The 19,943-nt window shown below is 49.1% G+C and overlaps 2 protein-coding genes across 8 annotated transcripts in view; both read right to left on the bottom strand.

Moving 5' to 3' along the window:
• Positions 1-227: 227 nt before the first annotated feature.
• On the bottom strand, positions 228-3,556 carry rpl35a (ribosomal protein L35a). The gene is made up of 5 exons (XM_086216910.1): positions 3,440-3,556; positions 2,807-2,843; positions 2,249-2,401; positions 422-566; positions 228-315 (listed from the first exon to the last, which is right to left on the bottom strand). Exons 2-5 carry the CDS (start codon positions 2,815-2,817, stop codon positions 292-294), a joined length of 333 nt encoding a protein of 110 aa, XP_086073036.1. The 5' UTR covers positions 2,818-2,843; positions 3,440-3,556; the 3' UTR covers positions 228-291.
• A 447-nt stretch (positions 3,557-4,003) lies between these two features.
• The window catches only part of lrch3 (leucine-rich repeats and calponin homology (CH) domain containing 3), a 24,639-nt gene continuing 8,699 nt past the window's right edge, over positions 4,004-19,943 (bottom strand). The window contains exons 9-21 of one of the 7 annotated variants that reach the window (XR_015118232.1): positions 19,908-19,943; positions 19,602-19,657; positions 19,390-19,435; positions 19,197-19,313; positions 18,567-18,611; positions 18,289-18,342; positions 14,691-14,724; positions 14,500-14,613; positions 14,281-14,372; positions 13,811-13,948; positions 13,648-13,725; positions 6,955-7,842; positions 4,004-4,619 (exon numbers count right to left, since the gene is read on the bottom strand). The exon at positions 19,908-19,943 is cut by the window's right edge and continues 104 nt beyond it. Coding sequence is in view for 5 of the 7 variants with exons in the window: in XM_086216900.1 (XP_086073026.1) it covers positions 11,434-11,631; positions 13,648-13,725; positions 13,811-13,948; positions 14,281-14,372; positions 14,500-14,613; positions 14,691-14,724; positions 18,289-18,342; positions 18,567-18,611; positions 19,197-19,313; positions 19,390-19,435; positions 19,602-19,657; positions 19,908-19,943 (1,008 nt within the window). In the remaining 2 variants the exon portion in view is untranslated. The other 6 variants (XR_015118231.1, XM_086216901.1, XM_086216900.1 and 3 more) reach the window with 6 other exon arrangements.

Genomic DNA, 19,943 nt, shown 5'->3' with positions numbered 1-19,943 from the left:
GATTTCCACTCTCGCGGTTCTAGGTTCTCGTCCTGTCTGGAATCCAGTCCGGAGGTCAAGTCACTGGTCTGACCTGAGGGTCCTGGGCCTCAGTGACCAAACACACAACTGAACCAGAACTGACCCGCTTCACAACAATGGCGCGCTAACACGTGAAGCTCACCGCCTCAGAACAACTCAACATAATCACTCTGGTCAGGGGTCAGAGGTCAGGCAGAAAACAGCTGGTTGATCCAATCATTTTATTGTTTATGTACAAACAACATGTTTCCACAGCGACGAGTTTCCTCTTCACACTCGAGAGGGGTACAGCATCTGTGGAGGCAGGGAGAGAGAGTCAGCAGGGCTGAGCGGAACGATTGATTATTGATCAGCATCACAACACCCAACAGGGCTGATCAGTCTGGGGGCGGAGCCTCACCACTCTGATCCGGTGTCCAATGGCTTTGGCTGGCAGGTTGCTGCTGAACTTGGCCCGGACCATCCCGCTGTTGCCGTGGGCGCGGGTCACCTTCCCCCAGATCACTCGGGTCTTGTTGGGTTTGCCGCCTGGCGTCACCGTGTTCCTACACACAGAGGACCTCATCAGAACCTGCTGTGCGACACGCCCACTAACAAACCCCGCACTCAGACAACTGATCGCCATCATGATGTCACTGAGCCATGTGGGGTGACTGATCCTGTATCTGTACAATCACTCAGCACATTTGTCCTCGCGCTCGTCTATGCCGCCGGACATTTTGGAGGAGGATGCAGCTTAAGTTCACCGCGGTTCTCCAGAGACAATGGACCAGCCATCGTGGATGCTTCACCTCGTTTGTGTTGAAAATAGAAGGTCATTACTGAGGTTGAACATGACATAAAAGCTGTCAATCACAAAGATGACAGGAAATGATGTCACAGAATATTTGCGCCCACTCTTCCTGCCAATCAGATTCTTTATTAATCACGACACCCAGTTATTAATAGGAAACGACTGGTGCGTGAATGACAGACAGGAGCTCCCCTCCTCAAGGTGAACGCCAGTCTGTTTATCTCAGGAAGGATTCTACCTGAGTCATGTGACCAGAAGTGTCTCTGTGGCCGCCATGATTCTTGCTGTCCAAACTCTGAGGAGAGGAGCTCCAGCGCTTCCTCTGTTAGCTCCTTTAGCTTAGCCACACCAGAGCTTCCTCCCTGACAGGAGAAGATTCTGTCCCACAGTTCCTTGCTGCTGCGCCTTTGACAGTGATGCACAACTCAACAGTTCACCACAATCAATCAACATGACTGGCAGCAGGAACTCAGGTCATCAGAAAGAAAGATTTGTTCCACTAGTTTGCTAGAACAGCTCCAACGAAGCTCCATCATTGCTGTTCTAGCAAAGGTCAATCTGGGTTCTGTTCATCAGAGATTGGACCAGAAGGGAAGCCAGAACCAGAACCACCATGTTCTGACTCTCCAGGTGGAGCAGCGTTTCCACCTCCAGGTGTAGCTCTGCTGCTCTAGTGGTGTCGTTCTGCTGCTCTACAGGTGTCGTTCTGCTGCTCTACAGGCGTCGTTCTGCTGCTCTACAGGCGTCGTTCTGGCGCTCTACAGGCGTCGTTCTGGCGCTCTACAGGCGTCGTTCTGCTGCTCTACAGGCGTAGTTCTGCTGCTCTACAGGTGTAGTTCTGACTGCTCTACAGGTGTAGTTCTGGCGCTCTACAGGTGTAGCTCTGCTGCTCCACACCTGGAGGACGTTAGCAGCCTATTGTCCCAACATGACATCATCATATCAACAGCAGCCAGGAACCAATCAGCTGTGAGGAGGACGGCTGCTCGGTGGCAGATCAAAGTGATTGACATGTTGATCACCTGCTAATTTGCTTCATCTCTCAACTCAATGAGACGTTACCACGGCAACCAGAGGACGCTGACACTGAGAACATGACGTGACAGTGGATTTGTAGACTAAAATAAAAGTCACTGGTGTGTCAAGTCATTTCCTACAATAATAACTGGTAAATATGATTGACAGGAGGAGGAGTGGGTGTGAACCTTCGCAGTGTGACGTCATTTCCTGTCAACTTTTACTTCAGGTTCAAACTCAGTTGTGAAGCTATATTTTTCCCACAAATGAGGTGGAAAATCAAAGCTGGCCGTTCTGTAGTCCATCTGCAGGACGTTGTAGTTCCATGACAGTAACTTGTAACCCAAACTTTGCACATCTTGTCTGAAGAGCGTTGCCGAGCGTCACGCCGGCCCCTGAGCCACGCTGGGTTCTTACTTCTTGGCCTTGTAGACGTAGGCGCAGCGTTTGCCCAGGTAGAAGTCCACCTCATCACGGGTGTAACATCCCTCCAGCTTCAGCAGCGCAGTGTGTTCCCGCTGGTTCCTCAGACCGCGTTTGTAGCCGGTGAAGATGGCCTTGCTCCACAGTCTGAGACACACACACAGATCAGTTGACCACCAAAATGCTAGCACGCTGAGGAGCAGTGGTTAGCTTCAGATGGCTAACGTTCATCACTGATGTCACTTATTCTCCAGTCACATGACCCTGATCACCAATGCTCCAATCCAGGTTGGAAACTAATCAGACCCGCAACAACTGTTTGGTTAATTCAACGTTCTCAAGGTGTTCCACAGTAGAACATGGCCGCCTTGACAAGCAGCGAGACAGCAGCTGCCAGAATTGTCAGCTGGACGTTGTTTGAGAAAATCTGTTTCATTTCAACTTTAATTGCTGTGATTCTGAAGATGTGTGAGTTTGGAGATTCTGCTCCGGTGGCGCCGCACCAGCAGCCGGTCCGGTTCTGCTACGGGAGAGACGCTGACATCTGCTTACCTTCCAGGCATCGTCAGTCTTCTCCAGGTGAGTTCACCTGCACATACAGACACACAGGTGAGTTTATCTCCTGACACCTGATCTGGGATCAGGGAGCAGCTTCCTGCAGGTAGTCTCGCTCTAGTATCTGAATTAGAACACACAGCACTACCGGAAGCTCGGTTCTAGCACCAGTTCGGGTCCCGACAAACTCCAGTGTCTCCTTAGTTTGACCCTGACCGGCACAATAAACACTTGGGACCTGAGTACCTCCTGCGCTCCATTCAGGGTCCACACCGACACCGAGACTAGCTGCTAACGGCTACTAACACCACCACCACCGTTCACCGAGGACCCCCGGCGGTGAGAAGACGTAAAGGCCGCGTCGTTCCACCACAAATGGAATCGCGACGATGAGCTGCTCCCAGCCGCCAGCGCCTCTGTTCAGCCCGAGCCGCCTGCGGTCCGCGCTGTTAGCCTGCCGACGTTAGCGGCATCCAAGCCGAATCTCCGCCATCATCACGTCAACAGACCCGCAAACCCACCGAACACCGGGCAGCGAACCGACGGTGACGTGGCGGTGGTTATGAGTCGCGAATTAAGCTGATTAAAGACGATATAGAGTCGTAAAGTAGGACAAGCATAGAGCCTTACCGCTCTGTCACCTTAAAGATGGAGGAAAAGGAAGCGCGAAGGGAATGCTGGGAAATTGGTGTAAACAGAGGTGACGGCGGCGCGCCTGATCGAAACACCTCGAGGACCCAACTGATCAGAACGCACCAAGCATCGTGACACCAAGTCTCCAACTCGCACCAGTTAAAACCAGAGACAGATGTTTATATATGTCTGGTTAAAACTGGAAACAAGGATTTTTATAGGTTTTATTTTGTCTGATCCAGGATGACCTCTGACCTCTGGCTGTTGCTCGTGCTCTCTCCAAAACAACTGACAGAATGTTTTGAATTAATATTAGAGGGAATATTTGATTCATTTTGATTAAAACAAATAAACGACAGCAATGGTCAACGCAACATTCTGGGTTAATTTGCTTTAATGAAGCTCTGTTCTCTCTACTCGGCAGCTGTATTCGTAGAACCCATGGTAGAACCCAACAAGTGGCTCCACCTGGTGGACCAATAGAACCATCACAGCAAACAGGAAGACCTACCTAGGAAACGTCATCTCGTCACAGACACGCTTAACAGTACAACTGACAGCAAACACGCGGAGATCAGCTGCTTCCTATCAGACAGCATCAACCAGCACACGCCAATCAAATTTTAAAATATTTATTTAAAGCATTTAAAGTCAACTCTTCATACAGCTGCGTTCAAATCTTTTATACAGTTTCTCAGCAGAAAATAACACAAAGTGAAAAGTGGAAAATGTTTTCTAGATGTTTGTCCTCCAAGTAAAAACACTGGAATGTCCTTTAAACCACGTGAAGCCTCCACACGCGCCCCACCATCACATGACCTGTTCCCACAGCAGCCCAGACATGGCGCCACCAGGTGGTTCAGTCATGTCTGAACTCACCTGTTCAGTTAGTGTTGACGTCCATGTGTCCCGCAGCACTTGAACACATCTCTGCTGGAACACAAGTTCAAAGGGGTCAATAAATAGAAGCCTGCCCCTGGAGTGTGGGGGGGTGGGGGTCCACCATCAGAGCCGACGTGTGACGAGCGTCACGATCTGTGATGATGTCACAGGCAGGTGAACCTCTGCTTCCTCCTCCTCCTCCAGCGAGTCAACGCAGGAAGCGTCCAGGTTTGGTTTTTGTTCGTTTTCTTCTCTGCTCTTGTTGGGGTCGTGTTTGTGGGGTCAAGGTACAGAACTGTCAACAAAATAAAACGCACTGATGTGTAAATTTGTGAAGCTTCCCCCCAAAGATGAGAGCACCTCTCCGATGAGAACCTACATTTAGAGACAATAAACGACATGTCTGAGGACCGCAGACTTCCTGGGTTTCAGAAAATCTCAAGCTGAGCTTCACCTTGACAACCGCCGCCACCGTTGCTGCTGAATCTTTTCATATTTCATCTTTGACCTGGTTAGGGACCGCGTCAGTCGGAGCGTCCATGATGCTGTGTCGTCATAGCAACACACCAGCTTCCATCTCTCTCTCTCTCTATATACAGAATGTCTCTATTTACAGAATATAATTGTACACGTGATGAAGTTACAAACATGGCGTCACCTTCTGAAGGTGACGCCATGGGAAAAATGTCCCAGAATGCACCAGAAAACACGAAGAGGGCAACCTTGCTGCTGGAGCTCATGTGGGGTCACGTCATCACACGTGCAGGTGAAACGATGACGTATAAACGCCGTGTGAACGTTTGTCTGTGACTCCGAGCCAGAAGAAGACGGCGGCCATAAACAAAATGGTCACGTTTGGTCTCGTTAGTCCAAAAATTTGTCCTTCACTCCATTCAGTGACCGAGATGTGAGTCGATGATGTCCTGATCACATGATCGCACGTGGAGGTTCTATCAGGTGGTGCTGGAACAGGTGATCAGGTCTGACATCACACAGAAACCATCAGAAGAATAAAAATCACCCGAAGAATATTCATAACAAGGTGCAAAATACAAACGACAGAAAGACAAGATGACATCCATCCGTCCGATGGACTGAAGACGCTTTGGTGCTGCCTGCCAGAGTTCAGGGTCAAAGACGTCATGTGACCTGTGAAGAACCGCCTCCAACCACTGATTATAAAAAAAAACTGGATCTGATGGAGACAAGACCAGAGCTGCAGTAACATGCTGGCTAGTGTTGGCACAGCTGCTACTCAACATTAGCTTAACCCCTAAGCAAGCTAAGTTCACAATGCTAGCTAATGGTAGCACATTTAAAACAATTATTTAGCCATGAGCAGTGCCGGAATCATTCTTGCCAATTCATGCCAGGTTTTTTTTATACGTCCAAAAGCTTTCTATGAAACCATTTCCACATCAAATTCTGCTCATTTTCATTTTCATAGCTAAGAATACGAAAGCTCCGGACTCTCCCGGGATGCAACGCAATCATGTCAAGTGATGTAACGTGAATTTGGAGGCAGCAAGAGATTGATATTAACTGAACTTACGGTCATGTTAACACTCGGATCTGTGCAAGTTGTGATAAGGAAGTTTACCTAAAAATTTGACTCAATAATAATAATAATAATAATGGGAATATTAGCAGCAATTCCAAACAAACTCCTCTACATCCATGTTTGGTAGCAATTAGCAGGGCAACGCAAACAGCTGCTAGCTGTCAGCTACATTAGCTTTGACTTCAAACCAGAATTTTTGTCAGCTCATGTTTCTAGTTAGCTGCTGTAGTGTGAGTTCAAAAACTATTGTTCTGTTAGCGGTTGTTAGCACCTAGCAATGTAGTGTCACATCTAATCACACTTCAATTAGCTGTTGTTAGAAGTGTTTGTGATTGCTGTTTCACCTTCATACCAACAAACATAGCGAAGTTTAAAAACATCCAAAGCAGTATCGTCCCCCCCCCCCCATAGTTCACGTCAGCACGATCAACTCCAGAGTCAAAACCAGAAAGTTCTGTTAGCTGAGAATGAGCCTCCACGCAGCCCAGCGGCAACGTTGGATGTGTGACAGTTGTTGCGTGTTGACTAAAGTTATACAAGCAGCGACACGTTAGCATCACGTCTGATGCCGCCATATGAACGTTGGCTACTTTTAGCAGCAAGTAACATTAGTGTTCTTTTAAACAAATCACTGTAAATTCACGTCAGCTAACGTTAGATGTTAGCATTAAACTCCGTTAGCTTCATCTGAGATGATCTATCAAATGTTTATCTGTGACTTTGTTTCTGAATTCTTCGGTTCATTGGTGACTTTACTTTCAAGTTTTCTTAAATATTAGCAGTCAAGAGCAGAAGTATTACGAGTTTGGCCTTTAACTCGTATGTATTCATAAATAACCTACAGTACAATCACAAGCAACCAACGTCAGTTTAAGCGGTTTGCAGTGTGGAATAACTGACCAATCACAGGGCAGAAAACAAACGCAGGCGTTAGGTTCATGTCGTTACCTCATTAAAACAAACTTCAGTTACAGGAAGCACGTTTACTCTGATTTTGGTCTCCAGCTTTCAGAAGAAAAAGACCCTTAAAATTAGCGTTTAGTGATGCTAGCTTAGCACCAAATCATACCTGCAGCGTCACTGTGGCAGCGATGCCAACAGGGACCTTCCTCATCATCATCTCCGTCTGGCTACAACAGGCTCCGTCAGAGGGGACGTGGCTCGACGGCCGTGTTTCCATTTTGGGCTATTTAGGTTCCATGCTTGACTAAAAATGACATCATCGCAGCCGCGGTGTCTGGGTAGTGACATCATCGATGTAGATTTGACTGGTTAACTGTGATTAACGGATGAAAACGATGCTGAAGTAACGACACACACGACGGCGATTCAGACAAAATATGAATTGATGATTTGTCAGGGCTATCAAGCGTTTAAAGTGCTGTTTTGAGAATGGAGTTCTGACCCGATCAGCTCGAGGGTGGACTTGGGTTCAGGAACGTTCTCAACAAGCCCAGCATGAATTGATACACACTCTTCCAGCGCCAAAACACAAAACTTGGCCTTTGGTCTAAAATGAAAGACAGGTTTTTAAGTATTCTGACTTTCACAAACTGCCTGTTGTCTCGCATTCTCTCGTCTGGTCTTTTTGGTCACCAGTTATTCATAATCAATATATTTCCATTTATCGGTAGGATCTAAGCGGTCCGATCACTGGTGCGTTGGGTTCTTTGGTTCTGTCTCCATCAGATCAAGACTGGTTCTGGTTTGCTGGCGGTTTTCTGTCCTGATCAGCTAAAACAACACATGTGGCAGGAGGCAGGGTGAGCGCGTGTGGTGGTGATGCTGCTGGTGCTGTGGTCTACATGGTTACAGGGGGTCCAGGTGTGGCTGACATCGGGGTTGCTGTGGTGCCAGTGTGCCTGGGCGGGGCCAGGTCCAGCAGGGCACCGACGGTCCCGGCCACCTGGGGGAGCCCTCGCTCCTCCAGGATGTGAAGAGGAAGACACAACTGACTCTGGACAGACACGGGGACATGGGGAGGGAAAGGAGAAACAAAAACAAAAGGCGGGTCAACAGATGGTAAAGAAAATGAAGGAACAAAATAACAGTAACTATGGCAACGGAAGGGATAGACAGGAAGCGTCAACGGAAAAAGATGAACTGATGAAATAAAGAAAAAAAAAGTGAGAAAAACAAGACCAGCGTCTAAGTTTCTTCTGACCTGAAGGCCAATTCAACTAAGACCTTCACTACATGCATCAGCTGAACGCCACTTTTCATGTTCTGGTCCATTTTAAGGTGTTGGATCATCAGGATTTCACACCTGAGCGACACCTGGAAGCTGTTGAGCAGTGAAGAAGATCAAGTTCAGCTCAGCTGAACTGCTGTCTCTAGCGCCGAGAGACTCAACCAGAACTGTAGAACCAAACAGTCAGTTTCACCTGGAAGGCACAATAAATCCCTGGAGGTTCTTCTTCCCCATCGGTACCAGCCAAGCCTGACACGCACAAACATGAAACTACAAAAGCGGCTTCATCGCCATGGCTCGACGCTGTCACGTCGTCTACCTCCTGCGTGCTGGTTCTTCAGAGTTTTAAAGAATCGAGTGAGAATTCATACGTTTCTAATGCACTCAGGTGAGAACTTGAAGCATGGATATTCATCTGTGTGTGTGTGTGCGTGTGTGTATGTTTGTGTGTGTGCCGAGCACCCGAGAGTAAGGGAGGGACCAGTTTTCATGTTTTACTGCACTTCAGAACCACACCTTGTAATTTCAGGTCCAACACCTGTGTCATCTGATGAGTGTGGTACCAGACCTGCTCTACTTGTAAAGTGTCATGAGATAACTTTTGTTGTGATTTGGCGCTACAGAAATAAAAGTGACTTGATGATTCATCTTATGACCAATCACAGGATTTTATTTTGAAAAACTCAATTTAAAAGGATTCACAAAACTAGTTTTCTCCTTTTTAAGATGATCCAGATGCAGAACCACATCCTGGACGTGAAAGTGTAGGACAGAACTAGCAAACCGGAACCAAGCCACGACTCATAGTGACACAGAACAATCATGTAGCACAGAAGCATCGCCACAAGTATCCGCGTAGAGACACAGACGACTCGAGGTGCTTTTGTTCTTTTATTCAGGGAGGGTTTCTATTCGTCCAACACCAGGAAGGAACAGAGGCACCGCCAGAAAACAGCCGTAATGAATGGACCTTCAAGAGGACGCATCCTCCTCGTACTCGGCTGCAGGAACCCGGTACCTCTCAGAGCCATGAGGGTGTCTGACTGGACTCTTCTTGAGTTTCCAGTGAGGCTTTCAGGTGAAGTGGGGGTTCAAGTTGTGCTTCTGCAGGAACGTGGATTTAGAACACAGATATTGTTCCAGGAAGTAGTCCTGGAGGGTGAAATATGATGGATGGATGGATGGTCAAGCTAGCTTCTTATGCAGCATTCAAGTGTCTCTGTGACCGGGGGGGCGCACACCACAGGAAAACATTCAGACAGGCAGCCAAACATAAGGCACGCGGGGCGGAGCATCAACAGGCAGGAAACAGGAATCAGGGTGAGACCGCGGGCGGTTGTCAGGGTCGAGATGATTCTCTCTGCCCTCGTCAGGACGAGGTTCTGCGCATCAGCACACTTTCAGTCAGATTGGAACCTGATTGCCTTCATCGTGTTTACACTGAGTTCAAATAAGTGTGGCGAGAGAAGCACATGTTCCCCTCGAATACGTTCTCTGCGATGAAGGTGACACTTCCAGTCCTGCCGGACCCTCAGAAGTGAAGGTGCGAGCCAGACCACGTCACCAGCCCTTCATCGGACTGAGAGCTCCATCAATCTGTGGCCTCAAATACTGAGACTTGATCAAGGACTGGTAAAGCTACTCAATCGCACCCGACAGTCTGGGGGGGGGGGGGGGGGCAGCAGAGTAACTATGGTGACTTGCTCTGAACAAAGATCCAGGAAGACACCAGTTCTTTGTGCGTGAGCGACAACAGACCTCACCCAGCTGTCATTTGTCAAGTTATGATGGTGGGAAAGAAAACAGCTTGCTCGCTTCCCTGCGACTAACTGGATTGTCAGGTTTGGGACGTGGTCCCAAGTGAAAGAGTTCAAGTACTTTGGGTGATTAGGGGCCCAAACAAGGAGACAGAACCAAGCAGTGAAATTATAAATACAAGCACTTCTGTTTCACTTTCAACTCTTGGGACCCGGAGGCCGTGAAAGTTTGGCTCTCGGGGCTGAATCTGCTTCAACTACAGGGATGCGCCTGGTGACCGACTGGCTTGTGAAGTTGTTCTAGGCATCGTCCACTGACACGAACCTCTGTCCCACTATGTCAAACCTGCGACGACCAGACACCGATGATCCAGTACGAGCGTTTAGCCGGGCTGGCTCGGTGCCACCTGTGAGCTGCAATCATCTCACTCTGATCAGGCACATCTGAACAAGCACAGAAGTAGTCAAGACAAGAACAGGAGTTTCAGGCATCAGGTCTGGAAGAGTCCTCCATGTCCCAGACAACATTGGTGGGACTTACAACATCCAAGGAAGGTCTTGTTGGGGGATTTGGAGCAGCAACGACAGTCCTGAGTCCAGGGATAAAAGCTTCACGGGTTGTCTGGATTTAGGCTCTGAACCGGACACCCGAGGTGGTTCGGACATCCCATCAGAGCGCCTCTGCCAAACATCACCGAGGATGTTTTTCAGGCAAGTCTTGAACATCCAAGGGGGATCTTATACATCCGATCTGGTCTAGGAACGCCTCAGGATCCTTCAACTCCTCTGGGCTTTAGTTTGACCCTTCGGTTACCACACAAAGTTTCTTTGGCAGGATGAGGAGCTCCAGCGTGTGGAAGCTCATTCACTTCTGAAGTCTGACTCCTCGCCGTTTCCATGTGGAGTTTATTTTTTGTGTTACGATCCGGTTGCACACTGTTCCCAAGCATGGATCGGCCAAGAATTCCTCCTCACGTGGTGAGAAGCCAGTCAACAGAACACGTCATGTACAGCAACAACTCTTAAGAGACGCACTACCCTTTTCATTTCACCTCGGTTGACTGAAATCTGATCGACTCTTCAACCACTCAACGACTGAGGGGGTCGCAGGCTGCTGGGCGGTAGCGTTTGGCAGGGTGGCGTCTCTGTGTCATGTGACCTCACTGCTACCACTTTTATCTGGAAGTACAGTGATTTGAATATGCATCTCGGACCATAATTTAGTTGTTTTAAAATGGTAGTTGTGTCTGAGGTTGAAAGAAATTTGATGCTCATCCACATCCCCACTTCAAAATTCAGTCTGGCGCCGCTGGAAGGAGTGACATCACTACGGGGACCTGCTGGGATTGCATTGCAAGAACATGGACGCCCCACCAATCGTAGCAGCTGAGTGACGCATCGGGGTGTCAGCGGGGTTTGTGAGGTGGTCCCGCTCCAGAAGTGTATGTGGATTTATAATTTACATTCCATCTGTCATGGCAACATCTGGGGACCCTCACAGGAGAGACCATGTGACCATGACCAACCGTCTCCAGTCTTTATGTACAGCTCGCCATTCCTCCCATGTTGTGCTGTGAACGTTTTGTGCTCAGGTCGGGGCTCAGATGTGTGGCGCCAAGTGGACATAGATGGCGCACAGCACGGACATGACGGACAGGTAGAAGAGAGCAAAGCCGGCCAGCTGGACCTGAGGGGTGGGGCCGACCAGAGGCGGGGCCATTGAAAGCAACATGTCCACAGTCACGTAAAGCCCGTTTCCTTCGCCACCAAGGACCTCCCCCACTGAACACAGGCTCTCCTAGGTGTGTGTGTGTTGGGGGGATGGACATGGCGACAAACGTAAGAGGACAAAGAGCGAGATGGACAGAATATACAGATTAATGAAGGTGGGAAGGTGAAAGAGAGGAGAGAAATTTGTTAATCAAAGTGAAGCAACTTGTGACGGAAGAGCGGACGGTGATGTCACAGCCAACCAGATCCTGGAATAATCCACAGGCCTTTGGCAGGGACACACTCACATGGATTGACAGGGTGAAGTTTTCTTTGCCTTTGGCGTGTGTGCTGGTGCCATCTGGAGAGACACTGTGACATCACTGTCCAGGCCTCCGCAGGCCATCAGGTGGACGCTGCGACCGAGACACAAATCTCAGGCCCTCCCGCACCTACGTCCTTTGGTCCAGATGGCTTTAACTTTTGGACCATGAATAGGAAGTCATAGAAATATGATTGTGATTAAAAATGGAGGGTTTTAGGTGATGAAATAAAGAGTTTCACTCAAGTGGAAAACCTACAGCTAATGAATTCTTTTAGGAACGGATCAGCAAGAAGCTGCAGGCCGCTGACAGCGTTGTGCTTTGAGCTGCAATTTTCAGAGTTTGCCGATTGTCCTCGTGCCAACTAGATGCCGCTGCTGTCATTTAAAAGGCAACAGGTTCAGTGAAACATCCACGCGGTTCCTACGTTGGAGAAAATAATGCCCTCAGGTGGGTGAATTTAGCAAAACCTCTGCACAATATCAGAACTCCTCAGAGTTGATCCACGGATCACGGACAGGAACCGAGTGACAGAGGAGGTGGAAGAAGAGGGAAACGCTGCTGCGGGGAATTTCCTCCTTTCCTGATGGTACAATTTGCATGAAACGAGAGCATGTATTTGATGTACAGGTCTCAGGTACACTTGAAGCTGATGCTGCATGTAAGAACATACAATAATGACAATAATAATGCTTGCTAGCTTCCCTCCTAGCTACCTGCCAGATTGATAACGCGCTGAAGTCAGACACACAGCCCCCCATAGACCACCCGGCGTCAAGTCCACATAGAGGATGACATCAGAACACAAAAATGTCCTGTAAAGTTCTTTGGCGCACTCACGTGGCTGCAATGTGACACTGAAACTAACTGGATCAAATGTGTCAAGTGTAACAAGTGTGGAACCTGGCGCAGTATGAAAAGGCCCCCAGACACCAATCAGCTGATCCAGACATTTCAGACCACAGCGCAACAATGAGAGCCCGTGACGACTTCCCATCACCTTCAAGCCTACAATGAATATTAGCCCTCTGGCTAACTTGTGTACGTTTACATTTGTTTGGAGGCGGATTGAGGGATATCGTCCCTTTTCAAAATGAATACATTAAACGATGATGAAACCAGAGAAATCCATCACTGTTTCATTGGCTGTTTATGTCCCAGGTTCTAATTCAACATGCTCATACACTGATTGTTGTTACCAAGGAAACCGGTGCTGCGCGACTGGAGTCAGCTCGACTCAGCTGCTGACGAGCAGCTGCATTTAATCTGACTGGAATTCCAGAAAATGAATAAATTCCTGAACACGATTTCTGCCCGAGTCACGTCAGGTTCAGTGCTGGTTGTTTTATCGCACCTCAAGAGGATGAAAACCCACAAACTGTCATCGGATGATCGAGACTCCAGAGTGTGAATGATGGGCAACGTTCATCTGCACTGAGGCCAGGACAGAGATTCTTCAAACCGTGATATTCTAGTCTGGACTATTTTGTTTCTATAGCAGTGCAGAACTTGGCCTGAACAACACGGGACAGGAAGCTACTGAAGTTCAGAGGGTTAAAACTACATCTCCAATGATCCCTTGCTGCTTGACAAGAGGCTGGTTCCTGATGATGGGACAGGATGGAACAGTTGGACTGGGCTTCAGGCTCTGGAACAGTTTGGCAGTTGTGATCAAGGTGTTTGTTTCCCTCAAACATATTTTAAGCACTTAAGACCTGTCAACGTTATATTTCTACAGTCAAAATTCAGATTTTTAGACTTTTTATTAAGCCCGATGTTACCTGCGGGACGCCGATCCTGCGACACGCCTCTAGGAAGTTCTCCACATTTCGTCGACATTTGGCCATGGTGAGTTTAGGCTGCAGGACAAAGATGGAGGACAAGTGTCTTTACAACAACCAGCAGCACAGTTGAGTCATCACCAGTCCGTCAGTCAGCACTCACCACAGCGGGGGAGGGGACGTGAATGCTGGGGACAGACCGTGGTCGCACGTGGTTGGCCAGGTGACACAGCACCACGCCATCTGTCAGCGCTGCTCCCAGGTCACTGGGCAACGACACCTTTAGACGAGCCTCAATATTCTGGACAGAAACGATCAATCAATCAATCGGTTCCCTCATCATCACAACCCCCATCTGCATCCTGTGTCTGAATTTCACAATTAAAGCTCACAGAAAAAATGTTTGCCTTTATTGTGAAGGACAGGAAGGAATTTTCATTTGTTGACTTTGACTCTGATGATCTATCCTTTAACGCGCACATGTAACCATAGCAAAGAGTGATGTCACAAGGTGCTTGAGTTCACCGCCGGCAGCAGGTGACACTTTAAACAAATTCACCAGTAACACATGCTGTGCTGACATGTTTGAACACACTGAGAACACCTGTGACTCCGCCCCCTGTAGGTACTCACCTTCCGGAGCTGCTCCACCAGCTCGGCGTCAGGTCCCACCAGCGCAGGAGTGGCAGGAGCCTCCTCCTGGTGTTGAGGAGCTGCAGCGTCACCTGGGGGACACACGACAAAAGGCAGGACTCAACACACACGCTGATGCTCCGGGCCTGTGTAACAGGTGAAAGGAACCTCCTCATTGGCTTCATCTGATGAGGTTGCCTAGCAACTGCCTGACCTCACCTCTCTTCTTCTCTTCCTTCTGGCTGAGCCGATAGAGGAAGCTCTCCGGCCTCACACTGGGTGTCCGACAGGAGGCCACGCCCCCTGAGCTTGGGTAAGAAGGCGACTGATTGGCTAGAGGAAAAACAGGAGGTGGAATCAAACAAGAACCACTGACGATCATTGTTCTACTACTGACAGTCTGCACTCACCTGTGGGAGACAGGGCCGCTCGGTCCTCCCCCTGCTGAAAACAGAGGACACGTTACACTCAAACACACCTGGACCCACTTGAATTAGGCTCGTTCCAATCGGTGAGCAGATCATCAATCAGCGACTGAATGGACGGGTCATTGTTTCCAAAGACGGTTCGATCACTTATTAACATTTACGAGTACTTAAATGGGTTCTACAGTCTCTACTGTGTGAAATATCCACAGCATTACTCTTGTTATGTGACTGTCAGCCTCATTAGCTTCTTATCAAACCTGATGCTAAATGACAGACAATATAAATATGACACACTGAACAGTATAGTCACAGCGTTTCATCGGCCGGTCCAGCAGTAATAACTGTCCCCCCTACCCTGGACGGCCTCCATCGTTGCTTCTTTCTTTAGTCACATCACATTCTACATTCACATTCTGTGTCTCTTTATTTGCAACTTTGTTGTGTTTTTATTTGCCATCAGAGGCTGCGTCCGAACTGCCAAGTACCAACCTACGTCCTCCTCCTACAGCCTAAACACGGCGGCACCAGTCAGTCACCCTAGATTGGTGGTGAAGCACGACCTCTGCTGGCAGAGCACAGATACTGCAATTAGGTAGACAGCACCAACGAAAGCCCCACCTGCTGGCCTGACTGTGGTACTGCACTCCACTCTGAGCGCACCTTTCACTCATTCTCTATTATTAAGCACATTAACGTACCTGTAAAGCTGTGTTCACACCGCATCGCGTTTGGTGTGAACACAGCTTTAGTCATCAACAACGACTATAAATGTTTGTGTTGCATCAGAATGAGACTGTTGGTGGCGCAAACTTGGCTTGCGGGTCCACAAGAAGTCCGCGGTGCATTGTGGGCCATAGGTTGCTGCGTAGCATGCACCTGAACCGACCTACAATGTGGGCGTGTTTAGGCTGGAATTTAGGGTGCGAAGTAGGTCGCTACTCACGGCAGTTGTGGTTTGGGACAGCCTACGACCTGCTCTGAGACCCACGGCCTGCTCTGAGACCTGCGACCTGCTCTGAGACCTGCGACCTGCTCTGAGACCTGCGACCTGCTCTGAGACCTGCGACCTGCTCTGAGACCTGCGACCTGCTCTGAGACCTGCGATCAGACCTACTTGGCTATTCGGACGCAGCGAGTGCTACTTCTTCGTCCATGTCCATGCTTGCTGCCCATCTGTGACGTAACTCCTCCCACCCTCGCATGATTGGATCGTAAATTGGTGATGTACACCAAACATGATTGGACGATCTGAGACTAGAGCGGATAACCCGACCTTTACTTGAATACACCTGGACACACCTGTGTAATGCTGCTGGAACACATAAGGAACCATCACCCACAGACAGCAGGGCGTTGATTGTTGACGGTGAGCCGGTAAAACAACATCAGGACGTGTAATATAAAACCAGCATGCAGACTGGTAATCCAGTTTGACCAGTATGACCACTACACAGACATCTAGACAGACTGGAAGCAGCATGCAGGGTGCAGTACCTGCAGCAGACAGGAGGCAGCGCTATCAGAAGCACGAGAACAGCCATCTACAGACGCCCCAGTCAGAGACTGAAGACGAAGACGAGATGGAATCAAGAATGAAGACAGAAACACGGTTGGAGAAACCGACAGGTGATGAAGGTTTAAAGGTGAAGCGTGGAGCTCGTCTGCTGGTCTGATCCATGTTTCTATGTTCCTGTCAGAACCTCGCCGGCCTACGTCTCCCGTCACCCGTCAACTGGTACCAACTTTGATTTCTCGAATGGTCTCTCATGTAGTAGTTCTGCTGGTTTCTGCTTCACTATCCATGTCTCGTTTAGCAGAGGACAAGCAGAACCTGATGTGGGAACCGGGTCTCCCCGTAATACGGTTTGTATCGGCGTCGGCCTCAAACGTTGAGACACACTGGGACAGACAGATGGACAGACAGAAACATGGACAGAAACGTTGACAAGTGGATGAAAAGACAAAGAGGAGAAACCAACTGAAAGCAAAGAAAAGGGGTGAAGATGAAATGGATCAAAGTGGAGAGATGAAGGAGAGAGAAGAGAAATGTTAGATCGATTTCCACTTTAACTGATAAGAACAAAGCGAGAAGCGACCACGTCTGGATGTGACGGCTGGAGTCAGAACCGGAGGACTCAGCAGGCTCTGGGGTTTAGGGTCTCACCTGGGGGAGCCGTGGTCGGCAGCAGGAGGCCAGCGGGCCAAAACCAGCCCCCCAGCAGTGACATCTGGCCCGCCAGATTATTTTGATAATCTGACTTTTAAAAGTAATTGTTTTATTTCTGTGCTAATCTGCAAAACCCAAATTTTTTGAGCTGCATTAAAAGCTTTTATTCTCAAAAGTGGAGAAGGAAACTCCAAGCACTGTGTAGCTCGAACGGCCCACATGAGCGTCTGGTGATGACATCATCCTGTCAGTGGCTGGTTCCTCCGCCACTGCCTCCATCAGCTGGTTCAGGCCTCTGTGTCAGTCACTGGTCTGTAGTGGTGACGGGTTGGAACCTCTGAACTACGCTGAGACTCAGGACCAGTCTGAGTCTGCTGCTGTCCATGACCCACCAACAAACCCAGGAAGGTAGCACGGCTGCACCTCTCGCCCTCTGAGTGAGAGCTGAAGTCTCTCCCCCATCAGCTGATGCCTCTCCCATCAGCGGATCTCTCTCCTATCAGTGGATCTCTCTCTCATCAGTGGATCTCTCCGATCAGTGGATCTCTCTCCTATCAGTGGATCCCACTCTCATTCAGAACGAGACAGTAGTTCAAGACTTTAGGACGTCAGTGATGGACGTGAGTGGATGAGTTGACGAACCATCCAAAGCAACAATCAAGGAGTGTTTAGTCCTCCAGAAACCAGCCAGGATGAACAGAGTCGTCTCTCTGTTCTTCTTCTTCCTTTATTCTATTGCTTTCTGCTTTCACGTTGCAGCCTTTGATTAAGCCAGTTTGGAACATCTGGTGTCCTGGACCACCATCCAATGGCTTAAAACATCTGGCCAAAGGTCAAACTTGCTGCCACCCCGGAGCAGAGCCGTAGGAGTACTTGATGTTTCAGTAGACATTCAGGTCACCCTGGTGTTCTGTTCCCTGGCTCACGGGTCAGATCCGCCTCTCAAACCACAAGCACAAAGAATCCATGGGCTTTGGATCTGGACCCAACACACGACTGGTCAGACTGACGGAGTGACACGGGAGGTGGCGGCCCACGTAGTTGAGCAGCAGTGGTATTTGTCTGAACTGTGTCCAAGATGGCAGCCAGGTAACGGTTCACTCAGAAAACACAGACACAGGACCGGTCTGATCGTTTGACCCGAGTTTGGCGAACTGTCCATCTTCATGCCGTGATGCAGTGATGCAGTTTTTGGGTTAGCAACAGAGAATGGAAGAGATCCATCGGTCAACGTGTGGACGTAGCAAGACATCTGCATGCATGGTATTAATATGTGAAGGAGGGGCTCTTATTGTGAAAAGCCAAAAGAAATGCCTTGTCTCAGTGCAGGTGGTTGTGCATCATCTCTTGAGATGGTACACAAATCTGAAGAGGTCAGTAGGTGAGTTGTTGGGGGCGTGGCCAAACTCTTACCATAAAGAGGGCGGAGTCATCTGTGTGGGTTGAGCGTCTGGAGGGGTAGACGTTCTGAACACACAAACACACACAGATCTGATGTGAAGGTAGACAGGTGTGATGATGGAGGCGTGTGCTCTAACTGAAAGAGGGAGTGGCTAAAACACTGGGAGGAGCTACGATGACTTGACAACTGTCAGTATGGGTTGTGCTGGATGTTGCTTGTTGTACATCACTGGTCATCTGACACACACACACACACACACACACACACACACACACACACACGGTCTCACCTCACTCTCTGGACTGGACTTTGTTGGACTTAGAGCTGCTTTGTGCTGCAAAACAACATCAGAGAGAACCCAGGTGAACACGCACATGTGACACGTGCGCTCAGACCAAACACCCAAGATGACATCACACAGCGTGACTGAACACATCATGAAAAACTGACTCAACCTCACAGCCTTTTATCACTCAGACTTTGAGGAAAAGTTCAATCCTCCAACTGCTTCATAAAACCTCACTGGCAGGCGAACATCGGTTCGGTGAGCGGCTCCCTGGCGGCAGACGGTTGGCGGTAGCCGACAGCCGTACATTGATCCAAGTCCAAATGCCTTTTTTCTACATGCAGATGTGTGTAGTTCCACGTGAGAGCCGGACAGGAACCCCCCACCAACGGCATCGTGACTCTGGTTGATTTACTAAATATGTGAAAGTGCAAACTCCCGATCGCAAAAACTGCCAGAGATGACCTGAAGTCTGTGTGCACGTGATCAAAACACACAAACCAAGAGACAACGACCCAGTGAGCAGAACCTGATCATGACAACAAAACTGGGTTGGTTCTAAGTGGTTATAAACTGGCTGACCTGGTTATATATATAGAGTACTGTTAATGGTTGAAGGGGTTGAACTGGTACCTTGGAGTAGCTGATGATGGAGCGATTCTTCTGCCTCTCCTCGTCGTACCTCAGAGCAGCGAGCTGCGCCTCCCTCCTCATCCTCTCGACCCCCCCTGAAGCCCCAGCGCTGACCCGCTGAGGGTGAACAGAGAGAGTCACCAGACGCCAGCAGCTGACTGGTTTGACGTCTATCACAGGAGGAGGAGCTTACCTGAGTCTGAGAGCTAGAAGGCGCTGTTACACCATCCACCACGCTCCTGAGAGGCAGACATGTTGTTAGAGGACACGTCTGATGTCTTCACTCATCATTCATCACGATTCACTGAAATGCTTTTTAGTTTGGAACAACGAGATCTCCTTCACTGCACCGCCCGGAGCAGCAGACCTGGACCACAGCTCATGATCACCAGTGCAAAGACGTACCTGTTGTGTCTCCTCGCATCTTCTATCCTGGAGGAGCCGCTTTTGCCAGGAGACCCCTGGACACAGACAGACACACACTAACTTCAGCGTCAGCGATGCAGTGGTGCAGCTCCTTCCGTCCACAGATATTCACTTTCCCACCAGCAAGGATACAAACCGACACACGATTACACCTTTATATGTACTGCTCCTCACCTTTTTCCCTTCAAATTCATCGGATTACTTTAAAACTGCAGTGACGTGTGTGAGTGAACCTGGCGAGGACTCAGCTGAGTGAGCTGCAGGTCAGGGGGGCGGAGCTCCTACCTCCCGCGTAATGCGTCTCTCAATGTAGGCCATAAA

Source organism: Aulostomus chinensis, chromosome 10, assembly GCF_037954235.1.
Source record: "Aulostomus chinensis isolate RoL2024-O1b breed Wild chromosome 10, RoL_Achi_v1.0, whole genome shotgun sequence".
Lineage (NCBI taxonomy): Eukaryota > Metazoa > Chordata > Actinopteri > Syngnathiformes > Aulostomidae > Aulostomus > Aulostomus chinensis.
Note: the sequence above shows the minus strand (reverse complement) of the source record. Positions and strands in the feature narration are given on the sequence as shown.